The 24,371-nt window shown below is 38.6% G+C and overlaps 3 protein-coding genes and 1 pseudogene across 4 annotated transcripts in view; all 4 read right to left on the reverse strand.

Moving 5' to 3' along the window:
• Positions 1-24,371, reverse strand: part of LOC145481600 (uncharacterized) — a 101,498-nt pseudogene that overhangs the window by 73,491 nt on the left and 3,636 nt on the right. The gene's annotated exons all lie outside the window — the stretch shown is intronic.
• On the reverse strand, positions 1,260-8,760 carry LOC145481589 (actin-binding protein WASF3-like). Its single transcript, XM_081460101.1, has 3 exons — positions 8,213-8,760; positions 6,388-6,647; positions 1,260-4,257 (listed from the first exon to the last, which is right to left on the reverse strand). The coding sequence occupies exons 1-3, from the start codon at positions 8,478-8,480 to the stop codon at positions 3,418-3,420; spliced, it is 1,368 nt and encodes a 455-aa protein (XP_081316227.1). The 5' UTR covers positions 8,481-8,760; the 3' UTR covers positions 1,260-3,417.
• LOC145481593 (NADP-dependent malic enzyme-like) lies at positions 8,991-22,206 on the reverse strand. Its single transcript, XM_081460105.1, has 12 exons — positions 22,040-22,206; positions 20,751-20,913; positions 18,917-19,276; positions 16,970-17,131; positions 16,206-16,309; positions 15,680-15,789; positions 15,026-15,123; positions 13,524-13,637; positions 12,959-13,070; positions 12,390-12,532; positions 11,667-11,840; positions 8,991-11,052 (listed from the first exon to the last, which is right to left on the reverse strand). Exons 1-12 carry the CDS (start codon positions 22,069-22,071, stop codon positions 10,813-10,815), a joined length of 1,812 nt encoding a protein of 603 aa, XP_081316231.1. The 5' UTR covers positions 22,072-22,206; the 3' UTR covers positions 8,991-10,812.
• The window catches only part of LOC145481601 (uncharacterized protein aq_987-like), a 5,398-nt gene continuing 4,993 nt past the window's right edge, over positions 23,967-24,371 (reverse strand). Inside the window, exon 4 of the mRNA XM_081460113.1 lies at positions 23,967-24,371. This exon is cut by the window's right edge and continues 312 nt beyond it. The gene's annotated coding sequence lies outside the window, so the exon portion shown is untranslated.

Here is a 24,371-nt window from a genome sequence, read left to right on the forward strand (position 1 = left end):
TTTGAATGTTTTTATCTCTCATCACCTTCTACCGGCTTACAACATTTCATCTAAAATTGCCAAAAGGAATGCACAAAACATTATAAAGATAAGTTGCTTTAAGTTCAGTATTTACAGATAATAGGGGGCCATTCAAATGATGGCTAATGGGTCGGTTATAGTTGGTGATTTTCGCACAAATCAACCAGCAATTTGGGGTAAACACAAGTGATGAAAGTAGAGCTTGTAAATATCCACAAACAACCCTAGAATGTAGCTTGACCAAGTATCATGATCCTTGCAGGGCAGGAAAAAACCAGGGTGGATTGCCACGGGCAAGTAAGATTTTGCTCTTGGGTGAGTGAATAGGGAAGTTTGGTGGTCCAGTGGGTGCTCAGTAGTCAAAAACAATTTAAAAACTTAAGACTCAGTGGAAGCAACCTCATCTCTAGGGCCTTCCCCTCGATGACTTTCAAAATGGCGGCTCGTCGGGAGAAGACCCTTGCAACAGCTGGATCACGTGGTACAATATCTCCAAAAATCTTGGAAATTTCTATCACGTGATAGCACTTGAACTGTAATACAACCTCCTATAGCCCTTACTTATTCGTTTAAAAGCTTGCCATGTCTGCCATATTTCCTTAGGATTATTTAAACCAATCAGCCTGTTCATATAAATGGGCTAATCAGCAATGGTGTTAGTTCAGCCTTAGCAAGGGTATTCTCCCACCTGCCATTTTGAAAAGTGGAGAAGGCCCTGGGGATGAGGTTCAACTGGATGAGCAGAACAATGAGTTGAAAGCGTGCCTAGCTAGTAAATGATGAAGTCGATAATGATCATTGCATGTCTATTGGGCAAGTAATTTTTAGTTGGGGTTACCGAAAACTGAAATGTGCTGGCCCACTTTCAAATTTTTTTCTTGCCCTGCTTTGTAGAGACTTATCCTGTACAAGTCTTAAAAGTGAAACAATTCAAGCATTTTATCTTTCCACGTGCAGGATATATAACACAGATTGTTGCACCTTATAATGTAATTATGACACCTCGTTGTTGAATAACTGTGCTAGTTTTATTTATTTTCAGCATTTAGTGATAACAATGTAACATAGGCTTGATTTTCAGCCCACCATGCACCTGCATTCTTAACCTTCAAAGATGAAAATCACCATCATGAAATGACCGAAAATCAAATCTACACAAGAGAATCTTATAATTAGTGAAAACCTCATTCCATGCTTTTCAACAGAGTTTCTTGGCAATGCTATTTTTAGTTTTTGATTCTCTAGCTCATACAGTTGAGAAAACAAGTACTAGTTGACGGCAAATTCCAGTTTCCGAGACCAAACTGAGCCTGCAGTTTTTGTCTCATAGTTGCTAAGCAACTGATGGTGCCATGATCATGTGACATCTTTCATTGCCCTTTTCAGTTCTTGTTATTTTTATTATTGGACAATAAAGATTCACAACTTCAGAAGTGTTTCAACTGAGATTTGCAAAAACTGCACTTGTTTCCCAACTGAAAGCAAACAAATTTTGTGTCATACAATCGCCCTGTTCATTTTTACAAAACATGTGAACTTACGTACCAAACATAGTGGAATACAAAAATAGTTTTTACAGAACATATTTGCAATTATGGTACATGAAAAATGTTGATAATAATGTCATTTTGTTGAAACTATTTCCCTTCTCTTTACTATTATTACAATATACATATGCTTTTATTTCTCTGTGACTTTACCTGTTCAACACAAGATCTAGTATTAGTAGCCCTGTTTAGAATGTTAAAATGCAATGCTGAAAGGTTGAAATATAGTGAAATAAAACTTCTTATAACCAATCAAACACCCCTAACAAGGTAAAAGAAAAAGAGGAGGGTAAGAAGAGGGGAGGGCAAGTCTACAGTAGAAAAGACTAAGACTCAGGAGCCCTCTCCCAAAAAACTTCTCCCACCCCGACCCCTTCACCCCAGTACCACCCATTTACCTTTATCAAATTTATTAAGTTGTTTCTGGATGACAATGCAAAAAAATTGTCACCATTTTTTTTAACAGGAAACAACAGGATACTGAGCAGGTCTACCTGATGAGATTGTTTGATTTTAATATAATGCAGAATTTTAAACCTTTAACCAGTTCATCTGCATCAGTCATTCAGCGACTCTGCTGAGCAGTTTTCAACTGAGTGTCCAAACTAATTCACATTTGATTTAGTTTTGCATTACTGTGCATAATGATTGGTTCACAAAACTCACACCTCTTTCTAATCCAATTGGAAATAAACCAAAACCATCTATTAGTTTTGGATGTTGATTGGTTCTCTGGATTGTCCGAGTCCCCTGTGATTGGCTATTGCGATTACAATGGTTTTGGTTTTATGACACTCATTATTGAAAACCACTCCTACTACTTGTGGAAATACACTGGTCAATCAAATTACCGGTACTTATCAACGTCCCAAAATCATTACCTTTTCTTATACATAGGCTACCAGGCATTTGAAGGCTCCATTTTGCATTACTTAAATGTTGGTGTCCAAATTATCCTTACCGGCTAACATTCATTTGGTTTTGCTTTCGTCAAATTTCTTTGATTGCAAGACAATTTGTTTTACAGAATGTAAATGGTGACTGCCTTAATTCTTGTGACATGGACATATGAGAGATAATAAACCCTAAAATAAATTTTCCATTTCGGATGTGAAGTGGAGTTTCAATGCATCTATTTAATACAGAGAGCGGTTTAAAAAGAAACCATTACATTTTATTGACCATTTTGCACTTGTTGTATCTAGAATATGTCACAACAGGTGACCAGTATGCTCATTGTTCTAGTATGTTACATTCTGAAAACATAAAATTAATGTCAATATTCAAAGAAACTGTCTTTTTGAAAGGCAACATTAATTTTGATCTTTATATTAATAACAAAACTGTCACTGCCTCAACCAACAATATAGCTCTATCAAATACAATTAAACTTCCACAGACAACCATACTGCATGTGCATGCTTCAGCTTGAAGGCTGCTCTGTAAAGTTCAACTGCATACGCACACATAATTTCTTAACAGCACATCAAGACTTCTTCATATAATGACAAATTTAGACAACAGAACAATAATTTTTTGTCACCATCCATAACCTCTATGACTATTATCACTAACTTTTTTTCTCAATTTTATAACAAATTATTACTGAAAAAGTATGGTGTACTTTAATTTGTACATTGCTTTGGATGTATGTTTTTTGTAAAAAAGTTATACAAAACCCATGAAACCATCAAATAATTGCAGCACTAGATAATATTACTCCAGATTTCATGCATCTGTACAAAACTATTGCTGGATTTGCTTTAATAAGACCCCACAATCTATAAATGTCCATGGATTGTCCAGTTTTATTCTAAAGTGGTCAGAAGATGAAATCAGGACAAAACATTTACTCATCTTCACCATCAGACCATTCAGAGCCAGTCTCACTTTCATCTTCACTAGATGAATACTCTACTGCAATACGACGAGCCAAAATGGTTGCCACATCCATAAAGCCATTTGTATCATTGCGCTGCTCATTCTTGGCCTCTTGCACTTGGACCTTTCTAAGCTCCATGCCCCTTCTGATGGCAGACAACAAGTCACTTCTAGCATCAACTTGTTTCTTAGGGGGAAGGGGTGTCTCTTCACTTTGAACACTTATGCTTGACTCTGAAGTTGACTCTGAAATTGGTGAGACTGTTGGTTGCGGCCCAACGGAGGGGTCCGAAGGGGCCTGCTTTAGAGATGGCATCCCACCCTGACCAGGTAAGGGAGGTGGGGGTGGAGGGGGAGGGGGAGCAGGAGCCCCTGGCAATGGTGGTGGTGGTGGGACCATGTTCCCCGCAGGTGATGTCATGGCATCATCATGAGCTTGAGGAGGAGATGACATTTTTCCTAATGAAGGGACTGGAGGGGGTGGTGGTGCTACATTTGGCTTATTAATATTTTGGCCAGTGTATCGTCTAGACTGCCTCCTCAAGGCTGGAGAACCTGATTTTCCTGTTCCAGCATCAGGACTTATAACATGATTGGGAGGTGTACCATCAGGGATGCCACCATTCAGTTGTTTAGAGTAATGATTGGTGGGACGTCTCTCTGCATGGTGACTTTCTTCTGTAATAGCAGCAGGTGAAGATATGTTGCCAGCAGTTTTAAATTCCTCGCCTTGAGCACAGTACTGTTTCTTCTTCACAGCCTTGACTGGCCTCTTCTCCCTTGTACCAGCCCTCATCCGGCCCGCTCGCTAAAAGCAAACACAGTCTCATTAACTAAGCTCAGCTACCTTGTCAGCCCCTGTTGTACCATGCAATCTGTTTACACTTATCACTTAATATGTGATTCATCATGGCCTTAGTTGTCCTGAGAGGCATGATGAGAGATGAGATGTGATTCATCAATGTAAGGTTCAAATGAAAAAAGACTCGCTAATTACATAACTGGTATTGTAAGCAAACAGGAATTTATAAGAACACTAGAGAAGTTCAAAGACAGAAGCATTAAGCACATCTGAGAACTTCTCAGTCACCCTTCTCACAAAATTCAGCAGTACGTGAGGAGCAATCTTACTATTTCCTTTACAAAAGGTTAAATTAATTCTGTGCCCTAAAACCTGGAAGGTAGGCCAAAAATAGAAAGTTATAGAGCACCTATGTACCAGATGTTGCACTGCTAGGACAATCACTGCCCCCTCTCAGATGTAAATATTTTTGCTTTTTCATGCTGTTTTCTAAACCAAATAGAACATGGTGTTCCAATGTTTCCTGAGAAATTAATGCCCACTTGAAGGTCTAAAAAACTCCTGAACCCACTCATGTTCTGCTCGTGTGCCCAGTAGCAGTTCCTTTTAGACCTCAAACAAAACAGGCAACACCATCTTCTACTTTGGTATTAAAATAAAGTACTAGTGTGATGTATTCTCTTGTAATTTTTCACACGACTCCTAGGAAGAGCATTTTTATGATAAGATTTCGTGTTTTAAATAAAGAAATGATGATGATGATGATGAAGGCCATGTGCTACAAGGGTCTACAGTATATGACTAACTGGTAATAGTTATCACTAAATCTACCCCCGTTTTCTTTTATTTCCGCTGATTGAAAACAATAATATTGAACATTTTTGTGTTTGACGAAGTGGAACGCAAACCTAATTTTGACCTGTGGCTTTTCAGAGTTGGTCTCCCTGTGCAAAGTTATAGGCCAAAAAAACCACATTCCTGTAAGGACACCAAAATGGCCACCCCGCTTGATTTTTGCAGGGGCATGTCACAGCCAGTAAACTGGTACCATTTAATGCTGACGTGATAAGACGTGGCGAACAAACCATTTGTCTTGATATACGAGCAATCGTATCTTGAAAGTAGAACGGAAGTTGATTTTTTCCGAGACGTAAACAGAAGTATCGTGTTACAGTCACCATATATGCAAATTAGAGTCAAGCTTTTTGACCTCAACAAAAACACTGCAAAACAATTGCATTCACATTTGGATCCCTGCAAAGTCACCCAACTGTCACATGAGCTCTACGCCACATAGGATTACTCAGTACAAATAAGCGATCCAAATAAACGAGATGTCAAAGGTAAAGGATCAGAAGGGTATTTAACACTGGCCTCGAATTTCTAGTATACTTCAGAATTTCTTACGATACCTTCTGAGTTGTTTTTCTCCCAAAATCCATCTTCAGGATCTTTGAAATAATTATTGTTTTCAATTTGTCCTAGATGAGAATCTCAGCCATTTCGAAGCGAATTCATTTGATCGTGCTAAAATCGTCATGCAGGCCATATTGCTGCATATTGTAATTGGAGAGTATTTTTTGACCTTGAAATGCTGCTCGAAGATAGCAAAATGTGAACTCATGGTTGGGAGACCTTGATATGCTGCTCAAAGATGGTGAAACGAACTCGTGCTTACAAGAACCTTGAAATGCTGCTAGAAGATGGCGAAACGCGAACTCATGGCTGCAAGCACCTTGAAATCAAGCATTTCATGTACCCCACACCACTCCAGCTGTTTTGTGAGCCTGCGTTCCTTACCCCACATTACCCGAGACCACTGTGCACGCCTAGTTTCATCAAATCGAGAATGCTTCGCATACCACCAACATCAAATCCAGAACACTTTGCATACTACCAACACATTTCTTACTTTTTTGAAATTCCTTACATGTATACACGCGGGGAATCCTAGGGTGCCTCCTCGGGTTTTGGCCTCTGGGCCAAAACCCTGCGGGTCAATAATCATCGAGGCACATGCATTTCCTTGAACAGTTTATAATACTACTTTTATCAGTATGGCAGATTTTATCCTTTGCACAAACCTAAGCAGTGAGAGGATAAACTTGATCCAAACCAAACAAATAAAACACTCACTCTTTTTTTCTTCTTCTTCTCTGTTTCTTTCCTCATCTCTTCACACCACAGCTCAAAGAAGTATGTAGGATCAGTGTAGAACTTAAGAGCATCTTTATTGTCATCTCTGTAAGAGTTCATATCCTGAAGCCTAGGTGGTTTATCACAAGTGCTGTATCTCTCCTTCATTGCTGAGGGAAGAGTACTACTGGCCAAAACCTGCTGATCTGTTACAATGGTGCACTTGAAGGCTTTCCGCAAGTTTATATCTTGTAAAGAAACTGAAAATTGAACAAAATGTTAAATTAATGTTACACTTACACTTCCTTCAGCTAAACTGAAGCTATTCTTCAGTCTCAGAGGGCAAATGAGAGGGTTTACTCTCCCCCAACTTTATCAAAATATAATTATTTAATAACTGATATTACAGTATGAAGGAAGTTATCTGAAACTGACCCAGTGACCCAGTGATTAATAATTATTATAGACACTCAAAACGTGAACACTTTACACTTGTTGTATATTTTTAGGTGGCTGCAGGATAAAGGCTCTTCATATAATGTATAAGATTAGCATTTTTCACACTGTAAAAATGCCAATCTTTTTAAGTTTAAACACCCTTGTTAATATGAAGAGCCCTCTTTCTATGGTGAAAATGTACAAAAATGTCAAGTGTTCACAGTTCAAGTGTCCTCACTGTAAAAGATCTTTGTGCTTTCCAAAATAATCACGCTCATGGTAAAAATAATCAAAGTCTTGAAGATGAAAGCTGAGGTTGGTAACATGCACCTTGACCTATTTTACATTAATCAAAGCCATTATTTTCAGCTTTCAGGATGAATTTAAATTTTTCCCCATCCTGGCGCAGCCATGTTTGTTAGGATTCCATTGCACAAATTCTGTAAAGTTAAACCTTGAAAGTGTCGAGATCACAGACACCAGAGGAAATTGTTTTAGCTGCAATCTTTTTTACAGACCTTGAGGGCGTAAAAATGATCAATAAGCTATGAGAAATTATCTGACTTCAAAACTGGTGATGTTAACAATTTAAACACCAGTTTTCTAAAGTAACACCCACAAGAATATTGAATAGTGATAACAAGCTAACTATTGAAGTACTGCATTCGAACTAGCCTACTGATGTGCACACATACATCTGAAAAACGTTTGAAAAAATTGGCAAGAAATAACCACCGCTTTTACATTAATGTAACATTGCTATAATTAACCACTAGCAACAAACACTTTTAAATAATAGCTTGCTAACTAAAGGATTACGAACAGTTTGTTCTGTGTTAATATTTTATAGGGTTTCTCAACAAATTATTAAACAAACTCCCCCTACATTTCGGTGAAAATACTCTAAAATCTTACGAAAGTAACCTTCACAAGACTCAAACGCTAATCACGCCGCCAAACCAGCAGGTATGACTAAGAACTTAATTTATATGATGACAAGTATCGAGAAATAAGATTGTTTTCAAATTATAAAAGGAAAACTATAAGCTTAACTTAAAAACATCTTTCACGCAAATTTAGAGTAAAAACGCCGTAGAATTTCCTTGAAAATTTCCGATATTTTAGCAACAGATTCTTTTTTGCGAAAACGACATGGAAACAAAATAATTATTCATTGAAAATCAACAATAACATAAAGTTGTGTACAGACCAGAAGTCAAATTAGCTTAAAATGATATCCTCACAGCATTTCCATCATATATTTTGCATACTATATAAGCTTAACAAGAGCAGACATTTTTATCTTTCCTAGCCGATTCAAGAATTTGATAAATTTAGCTCAGGAATGCGTCGTATATTATTTTCCCACATAACCTTGATCACTTACTTTCTTCCACATTCGAGTCCAGTTGGGTCACCTTCATGGACAAATTCTGAATTCTTTCATGAAGAGAGTTCGTTCTTTGGAAGACATTGTTTGTTTCGGCACAAAGCTCGCCGAAAAGATCTTCCGCGTGTTTAGAAATGCTGCTCAGTTGTCGCATTATCCCACATAACGTGTTTACGGACACGGCTTCCAGTTCACTCTTTAGCCCGTCTTCTAACTTTCCACGACTCAGCTCGATCGGATCGACCGATCTCTTTATCAGCGGCATGGTTGATTACCAAATCAACCGACACCGTGAGATAAAAGCCAAGATCCCAGTCTTTTTTGACCTCCACCGGATGGTGGTAAGTTCCTGTAGAAATGACCAAATTCAAAAATGCTACAGATTCACTAATTTCCACCCTGGCTCAAACACCCAAAATGGCGACTTCCTCCTGCCCAAGATTCTTCGCGAGTGGGTTGCTGGGTTGTCGGTAATCTTCGGAAGGCGACCATTTTCACGAAAAAAAGCCGACAAACTTCCAATCCCAACTTGACTGCAAATATTTTCGCTTTTGGAGTGTATTTTTCTGAGAAAAAGCAAATGATTCGCAAAAATTGATCCAAACTGAAATCAAACCATATATCAAGTCAAACAATTACCTACAAGAACGTACAAGAATTTATATTCGATCCGAATTGGGGGATAGTGCGAATCGAAAAGGTGGCTGAAATTCAGGCTAAGTTTGTGTTTTTCATCTATAGAAAACCAAGTTTAAGCAAGCTTTTTTGGGGGGGGACTTATTGACTGAGAGCTAGCTAACTTTGGGGGCCAAATTCCCTATCAAATTGCGTTTTTCCAGAAAGCATATAAATCAAAACCGTGTAGGTGATTTTTTTTTTGTAGTAGAACGTTTGACAGCCTATCAATTAAGCTAAAAAATAATCAATACGGTTTAGGATGAATCTAATTTCCAGATACCGCCGTTTTGCTACTGATCTATCTTCTCCGATTAGCTCGAGGGAAACAGAAAAAAGTCCTCTTTAAGAGTTCTCTTTATGTGACAGTTGAGTTCATCATCTAACTTGGGTAGATTTGCACTATCCTCCTAAAGCAGCTCCAAACTCTCGCGTTGTTCCACAACTTCGTGGTTATGGTGGCTCTGCTTCGTAGTTTCCATCCATTTTCGGAAATAGAAATGGGTCCTGTGAGCCAAGGGTAGTGTGAAGGTTTATTGTAACCTTCAAGAAGGAAACAAAAATCCCGCCATCAAGCCATCCTTTTATTCGTGATAACAAATCGCTTTCCTTTTCGAACGTGTTTCCGTTTCTTTTCTATCCCGTCTCCTTAATGTTTTTTTCTCTGGCTTCTACCTGGAAATAAGAGCCGGATCCCCGAATTATGAAACATTTTCCGTGTTTCTAACGTTGGAGTTTTAGTATAGCCCCGTCCACACTACGCCGGAGGAATTTGAAAACGGAGTTTTCACTGAACTCACTCTGAAAACGCATCAAATGTTTTCCGTCCACACTACACCAGAGGAATTGAAAAAACGCAACAATCACAGACCATTTTGGATTTGTGTTTGAGGAAAACTCGGTCAGGGAAATCACGTCATTATCGTGACGCCATCGTTTTCGAAAAGCTCCGTTTTTAAAATGTTTCCCGTCCACGGGAAAACGAAAAGCGGTGTTTTCAAATTCCTCCGGTTTTTTGTTCGTTTTCGAAAAGCTCCGTTTTAGTGACGGGTTTGTGTAACCGTAAAAATAAAGCTCCGCTTTCAAATTCCTCCGGCTGCCTAAAAGTCTACAAGCGTTCTATCACGAATGCCGTTCTTTTATTGGCTACAGGCTGCGCGCGGCTCGTGTTTCCACACATTTTAAATTCTCCCAAGCTTTTTAAAGCGCGCTTTTTTATTACTTATTTTGTAATAAGATAAACAAATGACATGGCAAGATATATTATCCTCTGTTTGATATTGATTTATTTTCTAAATATATTAAAAACCATTGACATCAATAGATACGGATCATAATTTAATTCTTGACAATTCATTTCTTCCAAAAAGTATTTTCAACATTATGTAACTCTTGGTTTAGAATTTCATCAAACAGGCATCAATTCTTGTCCCCTGAAAGTATGATAAATTTTAACTACCCAGAACCTTTGCAGCTCACAGTATTTTTTTGTGTATCAGACTTGTGATTTCAACAGATCAACAGCTCTGCACATGACAAGAGCTGGTGAAAACATATCATCAGTTTCCATCCTAATTTGTGCGCTCTCACCAAATACTTGTTTGAACTAATATGCACTGATGAGATAAAAAGAGATACTAATACAAAAACAAAGTGTTTTGTTGCACAGTAAATACATGTCGAAATGTGTGAAAATCTAAAAAAATCCGATTTAAACCATTACCTAACTCATCGCCATTGGCTACATTTCACGGGCTATACTTGTGAAATTATTTGCCTGAAAGATATATTATGTGGCTTTAAACGTTCGTTATTACTATCGCAAGAAAAAATATTAAACCACTCTAAACTATTCCATTCAAAGAAAAAAAAAATATTCAGATTTTGTTTTCCAATTGTTTTGGTGTTGTTTCAATATTCAGTCATTCTGTCGGCCAGTTGTAGGTGTGTGGAATGTAAGACATATAATCTGCACTGTAGAGGTTTTCTTGGACTAATTGTTGTTTATTTTCAGGTTCAGGATGAATGGTGGCTAATCCACAAGTATATGCCAGCTTCACTACATCGACAGCAATTTTAAAGGACACATCTCTGATATCTTTCAGGGGTGGGTACAGACAGCCCTTCTCCAGCTGCAAGGATTCCACTTGATTGGCTAAAGACTGGGGTGAAAGATGAAAAGTGTGTCACACAATGAAATTGTTCATAAGTTAATAAAATGAAACTGTGAGAGTAAAAGAAAAGTCATATTACATTTATTATTAAGTAGACAGACTCCCATAACTGAATCAGGGGATTAGTTAAAAGATAATAGAAACTTGTTTAGAATCAACAGCTATGACTGCAGCAGGGAAAGTGAGAGTAAAAGGTTAGCTCTATCTCTTTACACTACCCCACAAGCTTCTAGTTTTTACGTTTCTTTTGTCATGTACAAATAAAGAGTGCTTACCATGTTGATAAACAGCCCGATAGATTGATAGATCGACAGATAATTCTAATCCACTGCTACCACTGGATAAATCAGTTCTTAATAAGTATCGTATTTGGCTTTATTATTGTTTACCACATTTTTATCTGTTTGATAGTGATTCATCCAGTGGACAGTGTCATGAACAAATAGGGTCTGTTAAGACTGATAGCCTTATAACCGTAGTGCAGTGGCTAACAATAACTCTCATGACCATTTTTCAAGTTTAATGGGTGATGTTTTCATAAGCTCACAAAAAATATTAACCAATGACTCTGGAAATGCCACAACAAGTAACTTTATTGTTACCTCCGCGGCAAGAAGGAACATCTCATCAGTAACATGCTGAGTTTTGCAGGCAATCACACCCAGTGCTACACCAGGAAAGATGTAGGCATTGTTCCCTTGACCAGGTATGAAATGACGCCCATCAGGAAGAGTGACAGGTGCAAAAGGGCTTCCACTTGCAAACACAGCCTTTCCCTGAAAAAGGTTGGCAACATGATCAGGGCAATGAGCTTGAAATCACACCAGCCATCATCAAATTGTGTCATATGCTGCACGCTAACCACTTGAACTGGAGAACTTTGTGACTTGTATCTTTGTAGATGTTTCTTATTTTCTCTTGTGATTAAGAACAAATTATGCAAGTTTCACTCCTATGAAACTGGATACCCTGTGGTAATATCATGGTCACTTGGGCTACCTGTAGCAAGTGATGGTTTCCTGTAGACCACGATTTTCCCAAAAAGTGAATCAAGGTTATTTCTTTTTGATAGTTTAATTCTGTACAGAGACCCAGTTGGCAATTTAATAATCAACAGGTGACACCACTATCTGTACTTAATTCAGTGAATAGTCAAATCATCTTAGGCACTGACTGCAGTCAGTATACCAGCAAATCAACAGTCCGCAGTCAGGCAGGAAAATGGTCTGCATATTTCCCCAAATATCTTTTATTCCTGCTGTCCAATTGGACTTGGATCTGTCTATACCTAGTTGAATTAGCCCAGAAAATAAGAGTTTCCTTACATTAGACCAAGTGTAAGCCTGTTCTGCTGTACATTCTGCTTTGGAGGTTGGGTTACTAAGAGCAAAGATGATAGGTCGCTCATTAAAGGAAGCCATAGCCTTAACAATGTCTTCAGTGAATGCTCCAGCCACTGCTGCGACACCTTTGTGTAAAGGTAAACGGAAATCAACATGAAAACAGTACACCATTAAATTTAGGTAGTAGGTAAGTTTAGGTCTGTATACGAACCAAGTGGCTCATCAGGTCAGTGCTTATCCTGGTTTCTATAGCATGAAGCGACTAGGAGTATTTCTGCTCCCCCCTGGTTGGAATGCTAGTTCATTGCAGGGTTACCCCCAGCATTAAGATCACAGGTACCCATTTATACACCTGGGTAGAGAGATGCACCATAAGGTTAAAATGTCTCACCCAAGAACACAACACAATGTCCCTAGCCAGGGCTCAAAGCCAGACCACTCGATCCAGAGATGAATGCACTAACCATGAGGCCACTGAGCCTCTGTGTGGTGGCCTCAATTCAAATAAATTAAATCAAAAGGGCTTTTTTAAAATTCTGATTTCAGCTTACCAATAATGGCAGTTGGTTTAATAGTCTTAACAACTTCTGCAAGGGTACTGATGTGCTTTGTTTCATGAGCGTATTTCAGTTTCTCTTCAGTTAATCCTCCAACTGCACGATCCTGAAGAACAGAGTTTTCCTTAAATAACCTGACCATATATCACACTAATCAGAAGTACATGTATAGCAAGACAAACACTCTCATCAGGGCAACATTTTTCACATTTTATTCATTTATTTATTTATTTATTTATTTATTTATTTATTTTTATGCATCGTACAAGAACCCCCCAAAAATAAATGCATTCAAACTTTTACAGAAGCAAGTGCGCATGCCTTTATGCAACCATAGATAATGGTCTGCCTTAAAACAGAAATGTATGAACATGGATTTTGTGATGAGTATACCAGGACACTTTCTAATATGTAAACAAATTCCACAGCAACTGTGCTTGAGCTGTAAATGAGTTCTTAATGTAGATACAGTGACGTGGTTGTACAAGAAGTACATTTTATAATAAGTAAATATGTACTATATACTGCATGTATATGTAATATGCATGAGCATGGCTACCTTTACAACCAGTCCTCTAGAATCTACAAGCCATATTCTTCTTCTCGCCTCCTCAAGGGATAATCCTTCCTTGATCATGGCTAGAACAAGCAAGTCAGCAATTCCAATAGCAGCCTATTGAAAAGTATCAGGAAGAATCTCAGTTCCTTACAAAATTGAGTGTAGACAATTTGTGAGCCAGCAAGCCAGCGACTCTAGCATGCGCACTATGCGAGCCAGTGATCCCTACTATCTCTGAGGCTAACCACAAGCCAGCAAGTGGCTTTTTGACAGACTGTAAACTTAATTAGCTCTTATTAACCGAGCAGGAGGTCTGTATGGGAGAATCTTGACCGAGGTTGTGAATACAGACCGAACACAGTGAGGTCTGTACACACGATTGAGGTCAAGATTCTCCCATACAGATTGACTAAGCTTGGTTAATAAGATGTTTATTATATGGCAAACAATAACAATTTAATTCAGTTAATGTAATTGGTTTGTACTAGCTGACATTTTGCTTGCGAACGGCGATGAGCCAAACTTAATTCTGCCAAAGTTTGCTTGTCCTCTTTACTTTTTTTTTCTCATCAGGCTTTTTGGCACTTCCATAGATAAATATTGTTAGAAGAAAATAGTCAATATTTTTGCATTTTAGTTGGCAACTTTTTCATCGCAAAATGTAACCAGTCTAGATGCCGGTCTAGATGGGAAAATCTAGACCGCTTTCAATATCGATTTCAGCCAATCAAATTCGTGAATTCAGTAGTTCCCAGTCCTTGTGAGACACAAACATATAATAACAGAATGTAATATTTAATAGGCTTACTGGAATGGCTTGGATGTTGTCTCACATGACTTGCTCACTTGCACTTTGTGCAGACCCACAAAATCCTTGGCAGATGAGTTCCTAAATTCTCACCAGTTGTCTGCTTGACAAGGTATTGATATTATAAAGAGAAATTTGATGCAGATCACCCTAGAGGGAACTAAAAGGGATGTTGTCCTGGAGTGATCAAACTCTGCAAATTTTATCTTTGCACATTCCATTTTTGTCTCAAGTAAATTGCAAAATGTTTTCGGTGTTTAAAACAGTCTACCAAGATTTTGGAATATGAAAATAATCCAATAGTGATAGCTTGGTCGAGATCTACCAAACAGTTTTTCCTTGTGTATTTAAACATTCAATGGATCGGTATAAAATTTGTATTAAAAAAATAAGCATTTATTTCCCCTTGGACATTATCTCCGTCAGCAATTCACTTGGGCAGATAATGTCTGAAAACAGATAACCTGTTTCCATGCCAAACAAAGTTGGAATCTATGTGATCTGACCCCAGTTGTTCGAAAGGTGGATAACGCTATCTACCAGATAAATCACTATCCAGTGGATAGTGTGGTTTGTTTTGTTAACACTTATCCACTGGATAGTGATTTACCAAATGGATAGCATTATCCACGTTTTGAACAACTGGGACCTGATATGAATCTTTTTGTATAATTTTGGCTTTTTCTTTACCCACCTCCCCAGCTCCTTGAAAGAGGAACTTGTGATCTGCCAGCTTATTCTTAGTGATTCGCAGAGCAGCGAGCAAACCAGCAACTGTGACAGATGCAGTGCCTGTAAATAAACATAGGTAGGTAAGTAGGAGTTTAAAGTCTGCATACGAGCCAACCGGCCCATCAGACCAGAGCTTGTCCTGGTTTCTGTAGCATGAAGCAACTAGGAGTATTTCTAATTCCCCCTGGATGGGATGCTAGTCCATCGTAGGGTTACCCCTGCCAGCATTAAGTTTGCTGGTACCCATTTATACACCTGGGTGGAGAGAGGCATTGTGAGAGCAAAGTGACTTGCCCAAGAACACAATGCAGTGACCCCAGCCAGGGTTCAACCTGGGATTGCTCAATCCAGAGACGAGAGCACTAACCATGAGGCCACTGTGCCTCCCATGCAAAAAAATGCGGGGGCAGTGTTAACTACGAACTGCTCAACTTGTTCAACTTTGTCCTGGAGGTCTTTCTAAATATACTGTGTAGGTGTACAAATTCACTGCAGGTCATGAGAACTTAACTGATCAAAGTGTCACATGCAACCTGAAAAACATGACAGTTGGATCCCACCTCTCAAAAGAAATCTGTCTGTCACTCTGTACCAACTGAAGAAAGCTTATATATACCTTGTATGTCGTCATTAAAGGTGCAAATCTTATTTCTGTATTTCTCCAGGAATCTGAAGGCATTATGGTTTCCAAAATCTTCAAACTGGATTAATACTGTTTCACCATATCTAGAAAAGAAAAATGGTGTCAAATGAAGAGCAGTCAAATATCACACATTTTCAAATTTAAACTTTGCCAAAAGTTGCAACTTATCCTGCTTATTAAAATTTGGTAGTATAAAAAGGGTCTCATGATGCTGTTTTTGAAATATAAGTACTAAAAGCTAAATTTGAGGTGTTTTTAGCAAGCCATACTGTTATTATGGTAACCCATCATGTCAAAAATGATAACAACATGTTCACCAATGATTGGGCAGTTATTTGATACCATGATTGTGACATCAACTGATCAAGGGTGGTAATAATGACCCATCAAAATCTATGTCTTGAAAAGTGCTGCAAACCGATTTGAGCCACCTTAAATATGTGTAAAAGGTGTGGCATTAATAAATAATGTAAAAAAAGATTTGACTTGGTGAAAATACCTCTGAGTTGCAGCACGGATGAACTCATCAATAAGATCATCATATGCTTTACCCGTTACACGCTTCTGAGGAACTCCGATATAAAGTGGATCATCTAGCAAAGCCTGAGGGAAAGAACATCAGAATTAGTTATTTTCTCCTTAAGCCTGGCTTTCATGTTAGGAAAATCCCAGGCAATGGAGGATCTTTTATTTCCAGTCAATAACATTCCTGATAATGGATAAGAATATTTGGTAACTGTCATATCAGACACTAAAATAATTTGAATAATTTGGTACAGATGCTTTCAATATTTTCAAGAATCTCAATTATGATCATTGAGACTTAGCACCAAGATTAGTACAAGCAGACATCTCTAGCTTGGTCTCTAACAAATGGCTTAATCTGTTATTTATGCAAAGCAATCAGTGTATGTGTCTTGTATGTCTAGTGGTTCCAGATTGATAGCTCTGCATTTATGCCCATTGTGTTTGTTCTTGGGCAAGAAAATGGCTCTCTGGGCTAACCTGTGATGGACTAACATTACAGAGATCAGATAAAGGCACTGGAATCAATGAACAACCTGGCTCAACTGGATTTACCTAGTCAACCTGCCCTCTTTGCTTAGTAATTGTCCTTGATAATCGATGCAAGAGGGTGATCTTTGAGCAACAGAACCAACAGGCCAGGCCAGGAAGTATTTGGAAAGGACTTTTAGAAAGTGTAGGATTTACCCTACCTTACCACAAGAGGCAAACAAGCAACACAGCTGGCTGATTCCTCACCTGATTATTAGTTCCAACATCAATCATGACAGGAAGACACACTCCTGGATCAATGCCACTGCACACTGTATACAGAGCAAGCTTTCCAACAGGTATTCCCATGCCACAGCAACCAAGATCACCCAGGCCAAGAATGCGCTCTCCATCTGTCATTACAATGGCCTAGAATGGTAGAAAATAATTAAAAACATATACCTATCAAATGTTGTTTTGAAATTTCATCCTTGTGAGATTATCATGTGTTTCCTTCCACATAACAAAGTAGAAAATGGTCAGAATTTAGAACAACAACATATGAACCCCTTTGGGGATAATCCTTTTATTAGAAAACAATACAAAAAGGGCAAAAGGTTCAGGGCTAGACAGGTTAGTGATGGACCATCATTTTTGAGGAGGGGTTGGAGAATTTTTTTGGACCGTCAGGTTGTGTATTTTTTTAGTTTGTTCTGTATATTTCTTTTGCTTGACTACACAATGTTTTTGGTAACTCTCTAGATCACACGTACAAGAATTTTTTATGGAATTTGCCAACCAGTTCCCCCTACCAAACCTGCACACAGTTCACAACAGCTAACTGTTGGTATCATGATAAAAAAAAAATATTCACCGAGTTAAGTCAGATGAGTAAATTTGATCTTGATTATTTTGCATAGACCACAACCTTGAATTTAACACTCTCTCTTCTGACTCTTTTACTCACTAAATCATTTTAATAATATTATTAGTATATACTATGACTCCTAACTACTCGACATGTTCTAGTAAACATTTTTTTCAATTTTAATTCATTCAAGGTAGTTTTTTCACTTTTCACTTATTTATGTTCTGGTTTGTTATTTGGATATCGCCTGGTGGTCACACCAAAATTCAGACCATGCAGACTGCAGACCAAGCAGACCATACAGACTGAGTACAAAAAGTACAAAAAACCCCATAAGCCACAAACCCATCAAAAAAGACACAATTTGCACTCAGATTGTAAGCGAAATACAAAGAACATCCTGTTAAGTACTCAATCAGCATGGTCTCCACAGTCTGCAGTCTCCATGTTTGGCAGACTGCATGGTCCGCAGACTGTGTGGTCTGCAGACTGCATGGTCTGCATTTTTGTTTCAATAACATTAGTTATAAGTGGCCACTGAAGATGTAATAGGCGGCTGTGACCACTAAAGGGGCTGTAAGGCCCCTTTCTCCTAGGGGGGTCTGGGGGTATGCCCCCCCAGAAAAATTTGAAATCTAGAAGCTCGGAAATGCTTTCTGGGCATCAAAAAGTGTGCTGTTGATGGGTATTTTTATTGACCACAAAGCAGGATTTTTCTTGACAAACTACTAATTTTTGGATGCAAAGAGGCGCATTTTGAATACCTCTCTAGGCAGATATCTCTCAGTGACACTTGATATCCACTTAGGCACGTAATCAATCCCAAGAAATGATAACATTATTCCTACCAGTTGACAAAGACTGGTTCCTGTCAGAGTTTGTCCAAGAGTCCTTGAAAAACCACTTAAATGTATTAATATTTATGTCTGTCGTGTCGTTCCACTTACATTTTCTAGACGCCCTGTTGCTTTGTCATAATATCCAGGCTTCAGTTTTTTAGTGTACTGCTGGACGCTGAAATTATTGCATGCGCTTCACTTTTTTGGCCTTGGGTCTGTTTTGCCCGCTTTTTTGTAGCATTTAAAAATTTCAGTGGTCATTGTTGTTGTTGTATTTGCTTTTTTTTTATCATTATCATTTTCATGTTCATTAATGAAATCCAAACAGACAGCGGTAAGAGGTCCTACAAGTGGCAGTAAACCACCGGTAACCGGCTTTTATTGCAACCCCTGCCCTGTCTCCTGGGATATATATTCTAATTTGGTTTCTTCCAGTCATTGAGTATCCCATGATCAGATGGCCATATAGGTTAATTCTATAAAATCTGCTATAAATAAAACATGTACCTTAACATCTTCAACTGGCCAATTTGCTAGGAGATCTTCAACATGTCCAAGGTCATGGATAGAAACAAACAGCCCCTTAGGTCTCCTAAATATCATGCCATACTTCTGACAAGCAAGACCCACAGTTGGGGTATAAACAATCGGCATCAGCTCTTCTGTGTGATCCATTAAGATTTTAAAGAATAAGGACTCATTTCTCTCCTGTAAAGCCATCAGGAGAATGTATTTTTCAAGATCATTAGCCTTTCTGTGTAGTTCTGCATACATTCTTTGGCTTTGAATCTCTTGAGTCGATATGCATGGAGGAAGGAGACCATGTATTCCAAGGATCTGTCTTTCTTGTAGAGTGAAGGCAGTTCCCTGTATTAACAAGTAATTAATTAACAATCAGCCAATCAACTAACCTTGTGTAGTTAGCTTAGAGTTGGTCTGAGAGGCCACCTGGGGCAAACCTATAACAGACCTAGCACATAATGTATAGTATAATTCTATTCAAAAGGTTTTTTGGTGGCATTATTTCCATGTCAGAAATTTTTACTTATTATAACCAGTTGTTTTTGTCAGTGGTCATGCTGATGTCATATATACCGGTACTGTAAGAAAACCCTGACATTTTCCTTTGAGTGTGCACAGATTGCTTTCATCCTCAGTGGGTGTGTAGTCTTTAAAAATTAGATAGGGAGCCACCTTAAATTATTAATAGTGATCTTTTCTTTCCTTAGAAACATAGAAAGGTAGTTTACATGGAATCAAACTTGACAAACCACTGTCAAAATATCACTCACTTATTGAGAAGGTGCTAGAATTGAATCTACGAGAGAGTGAGTTGGTTGTAGTTTGTCCTGCTTCACCCCTCCTCCCCCTTCCACTCGTATTAGAGACTAGACACCATTTCCGTACCACCTACCATGGCACATATGCTTCCACAGGGCAGAAAAATTGCCATAATATTCACATGTTGAGATTCTCCAAACTAGCACTAAAAGTCTTGTATGGAGAGGGGTTAGAAGAATTTACAAGTCAAGGGTGTAGCTACAGGGGTCCTAAGGTGCCCATGACCCCCCCCCCCCCCTCCCTTTTTTTTAAGCAAGCATGGCAAAAATGTCATGACAATCTGGTGAGTATACTCACTTTGACACAGTGTGACCCCCATTTGAAAAATCCTGGCTATGCCCCTGCTAGTTGACTACACATTTATGGGTAAAAAAGAAGACTTTCAGTTTGCCAGTGGCTGTCATAAAACATACTTGGGATTGAAAGTTTCTTCCTGGATACAAATGCGAGCAAAATCTAACTTTTTGTTATCTAAATGAGAAAATATTCTTAGAGGCGCGTGTACATAAGCTTACATAAATGTACAAATGTATGCAAATGCGCCACCCGCACTTTTTAATTAATATTTTTTGGAAGGTTATTTGTCCAGATCAACCTAATGCAATAACACTATAACAAAATCTAATTTGTTTGGGCATTAATACTCTTTGTAAGACTTATTGTAAGCTAGCTTAGATCTAAGCACTAGTTGACAATTTCAGCGCTAGCGGGTTGACTTATGAGATTTGCAGTTCAGAATAAGTTCAGTGCCCGATAAGGTACATTTAATACCAAGGTAAAGAACTAAAGGTTTTCCCTAACCTGCTGACTTAATACACAAAAGATTCCGACAGATTATCAAGTTTCCTTCGTTAAACGACGTAAAAATCTTAAATGGACAGGGCTCATTGCACAACTTTTGCGCTGTACGTGCAGTCGTGCGTTGAATCATGGTCGTTGGATTACAGTAATCAGAAAACAGGACTCTATATATTTCAGTAGGCCTGCATATTTACATTACCTTGTTTAGCCTTGGATCTCTCATGATATCCGTTCCTCTGATTGTAGGAATCTTGTTAACATGCCTCACACCCGACATGGCTATTCCAGAAGTTTGGATCACCGAAAAACCGTCCTTCTTTTGTCCAACTCCGTCCAACGAAAAGACCGTCTCTTGTACTTGTCTGGTCACACGACAGTCACGCAGAAATTGAGGATTGCATTACAAAATAAACAATGGTAAAAAAGTTAATATAAACAGACTAGGTAAAGGTAAAAGGAAGACACAAGTTTTCAAAGTCAAAGAACTGTAGAAAAAGTTGTGTACCAAAGCAAAGAGTCCCTAACTTTTTGACAGCCATCCGAAAAAGTTTTCGTCGAGTAAGGCTGATAAAACAAGCGGAACTTTGCATATCCGAAAACAGACGGTAAGCAGTTCCTCTAAATTAACGGATTTTCGAGCTGACATCATCTAAGCAGAAGGAATCATATCGCGCGCTCTAAAAAATTAGAAAGAACGGTGCAAAACCTCTGGACTGAAGATTCCGAAGAGCCTGATCTCATAGGGGAGGGGGTGGGGGCGTGTCCTCATGTAGACCATGTGTAGACAAAATATTGCAACCCCGTTCTTTATATGGCCTTTTCATGAAAATTTTTTGTCTCAGCTTTAGGTTGTGCAAGATTTGTTTTGGTGGGCAATAGCATGTTCAAGAATTTTTATGTCAAAATATCAAAATACTGACATTATAAAGCACTCGCTCGATTTGTTTTCCCATGGCCTTGCTGTGCAGGATTTTTTGGGAAGAGATTGTCTACCCCTGCCCCCTTCCCTCGTCGAAAATAATATTGGTCCGTCCTTTAGGCAGAGAGTTTGATTCGACTATAATCGCTGAGTCTCTCTTCCAAGGACTTTCAAACTTCTAAAATACACTTATGAGCCCTTTATTGTCCTTTATATTGTTGGCTGGGTCAACATTCTCTCTCCGTATTTATACACTCCCCGGGATACACTCTCATTAATTTTGGGTCAGTTCTGAGAAATTTGCGTTTCATCAGCTAGCCTTTCCGATTCATTGATAAAAGTTTACAGGGAGAAATATTATAAATCAAATTGATATATTAAAGAAAAGAACGCTCCCAAAATCCAAATTCACTGTCCGAATAGTTGGCATTATCTAAAAAAAAAACCGCGCCTACTTATTTAATACACAGAACAAGACGCCGGGCGAATTATTTTCAGTCGTGCAACGAAGTGCAAGTAATCGATTGCTTTTCCCTGCAAATTTATTCCACCAGGATGTCTTATCATACCTTATTTTTTCCTGTTCTTGACTTTTACCCATTATGATCTTACTCAGAAATAACAAACGATGCTGCACAGCCCGGCGGTTTCGTTTCTGGAGATGTTTCGTTGTTGCAGTTGTTTCTCTTATGCTAGACTAGCTACCCGTCGTGTTTACAAAACTGGTTTACCAGGGCCGACGCCTTGTCAGCGTTTGTCAACAAATTTTCAGCCAACCAGTAACAATTCAAGCTTTATTGTTTCGTTCTCGATGTGTTTCCTAATATCTAAACCAGCGTCTATTGCTAATCTCATTTCGCACTGGGACGGGCACATTGGTAAATCAGATCGTGATTTGCTCTTGGATAATTCTACATTTAGACTTCAGGCCTTAGTTGAATACATGTACCCTGAAAGCCGAGTCTCCTTCAATCTGGGCTGTTCAAAGTAGCGATTACGCTGTCAACTCGATAAGTAAATACAAAGCTAGTTCGTTTTTCAATTCCACAGAATAGTGATTTAACGGGACAACATTTATATCCGCGTACTTCGAACAACTGGGATCAGACGTGAACTGAAAATTCAATAATAAATAGACACTGTGAAATGTGCTCACTTCTATAAGATTTCGTCTACGCCATTGCTAAATATCTGGGGACAAACATTATAAGATTTATGAGCTGAGTGCGTGTAGAAAGTATCTCAAAGTCCAGTTTGATGTAGTGTGTGATGCACATTTGAGTAACCCTGGCACGTGCAAAATTTCAGTCCTCTAGATGGAATGTTCACCTTACATAGAGCCTTGACCAAACTCCCGCGAGTCGAAGAACGGGGTACTTGGTTGCCATGATAGGGGAAGGGTGGATGCTCTGTTCCTGTCGGGGTGTAGGAGATAGTCTCTTTTGCAAACTCAAACACCTTAAAAATATTGGATCTTTTCCGCACGACACGAATTTTCACGTTCGGTTGGGTTCCCCCGCAAACATCCTTGAGGGTTTTCTTGTTATGTTATAGTTTACTTCTCTAAGAGCCCAAAAGAGTAAACTCACACGTAAATGATCGTTTCTTCATTTTCTTCCAACCTTCTACTCCATCTCAGTGGCGGGTATAGGATTTTTCAATGGGGGTGAGGGAGGCTTGTGTCTTGGGGTGGCAGAATCAATGGGGCATACCCCCAAAGTGTGGCAATTTGAAAACTGGGATCTAATTGAAAACTGTTACACCAGAAATAATACCAGAGCCACAAAGTAGAAATTACGATGAGGTACATGTGTCTTTCCTCAGTGTTTGCCTTTATTTCTTTCATAATATTTACAATTGTGTTCATTTTGTTTAAAAGTTTTGCTCCATTCCACCCCCTCCCCCCTAAATTAGCCCCTGCTTCTGTTGTTAAAAACATTTGCCGTGATTAACGCTAACTTGTCTCTCTCAGAATTGCGCACTTAACGTTTATGGTGTTTATCCAGTCTGTGATCGTTTCTGAAATTTCACTCGTGTAACAAAAGTTGTTCGAGACTACACTGGTAGAATATCAGCTCCAAAGGAATTCAGAATCCACTCCTGAATGCTTTGATACTTCATAACGTAGACTTCTGCGTTTAGGCGATTTTAAAAAAAATTGTAGTGGTTTGGCATATTACAAGAATTCAAGTTCAAGGTACACAGACTAGTCTGTCCCGAACACTCCGTTCTCTCCAGTCAAAAAATTTAATTATGGGCGACAAATGAACGTGTAAGTGTCAGTGAAACGCGAATTTTGAAACTGGGAGATGCCGAGTGCATCACGTGATTGGTTTAGACCAATGACACGCGAGAAACACGTATATGTACCGTGTTTCAATCGGCGTTTCAATCGAATTATAGAAACACGACTGAAAGTTTGGGAGAACGAGCTTTTTCGAGTTCTCCCAAACTTCCACACGTGTTTCTATTTAACAATTAGATTATTCGCTCTCCATTTCCTATGCGCGATAGTGGGCAGCTCTCGTCAACTATCACGCGGTATAAATTTACTAGTCGTTCAGAACTTTATCTAAATCCTCTTCTTCATAGACACTTAAAAAATCAAAGAAGTGGCCGTCATTTTGTTAACAAGCTACTCACTCTCTATGACAGAATAGATAGTGAGTAGCGTAGCCAATCCAAGAACGGCATTCGTGATAGAACGCTAGTAGATTTACACTAAAACTTGATAGAAACACGGAGAACATGTTTTCTATTTCTTTTAAACAATTCCGTAACGAAAAAAAAAACTTGTTTACTGTAATCATCAAAATGTCAATTCTCTTTGCTCTCGCCATCATTACGAAAACAACTCGTCCTAGTTCTGTGTTTCTGGCGAGTATAAAAACACGGTTTTAA

The sequence above is a fragment of the Orbicella franksi genome, chromosome 3 (genome assembly GCF_964199315.1).
Source record: "Orbicella franksi chromosome 3, jaOrbFran1.1, whole genome shotgun sequence".
NCBI classification, from domain to species: domain Eukaryota; kingdom Metazoa; phylum Cnidaria; class Anthozoa; order Scleractinia; family Merulinidae; genus Orbicella; species Orbicella franksi.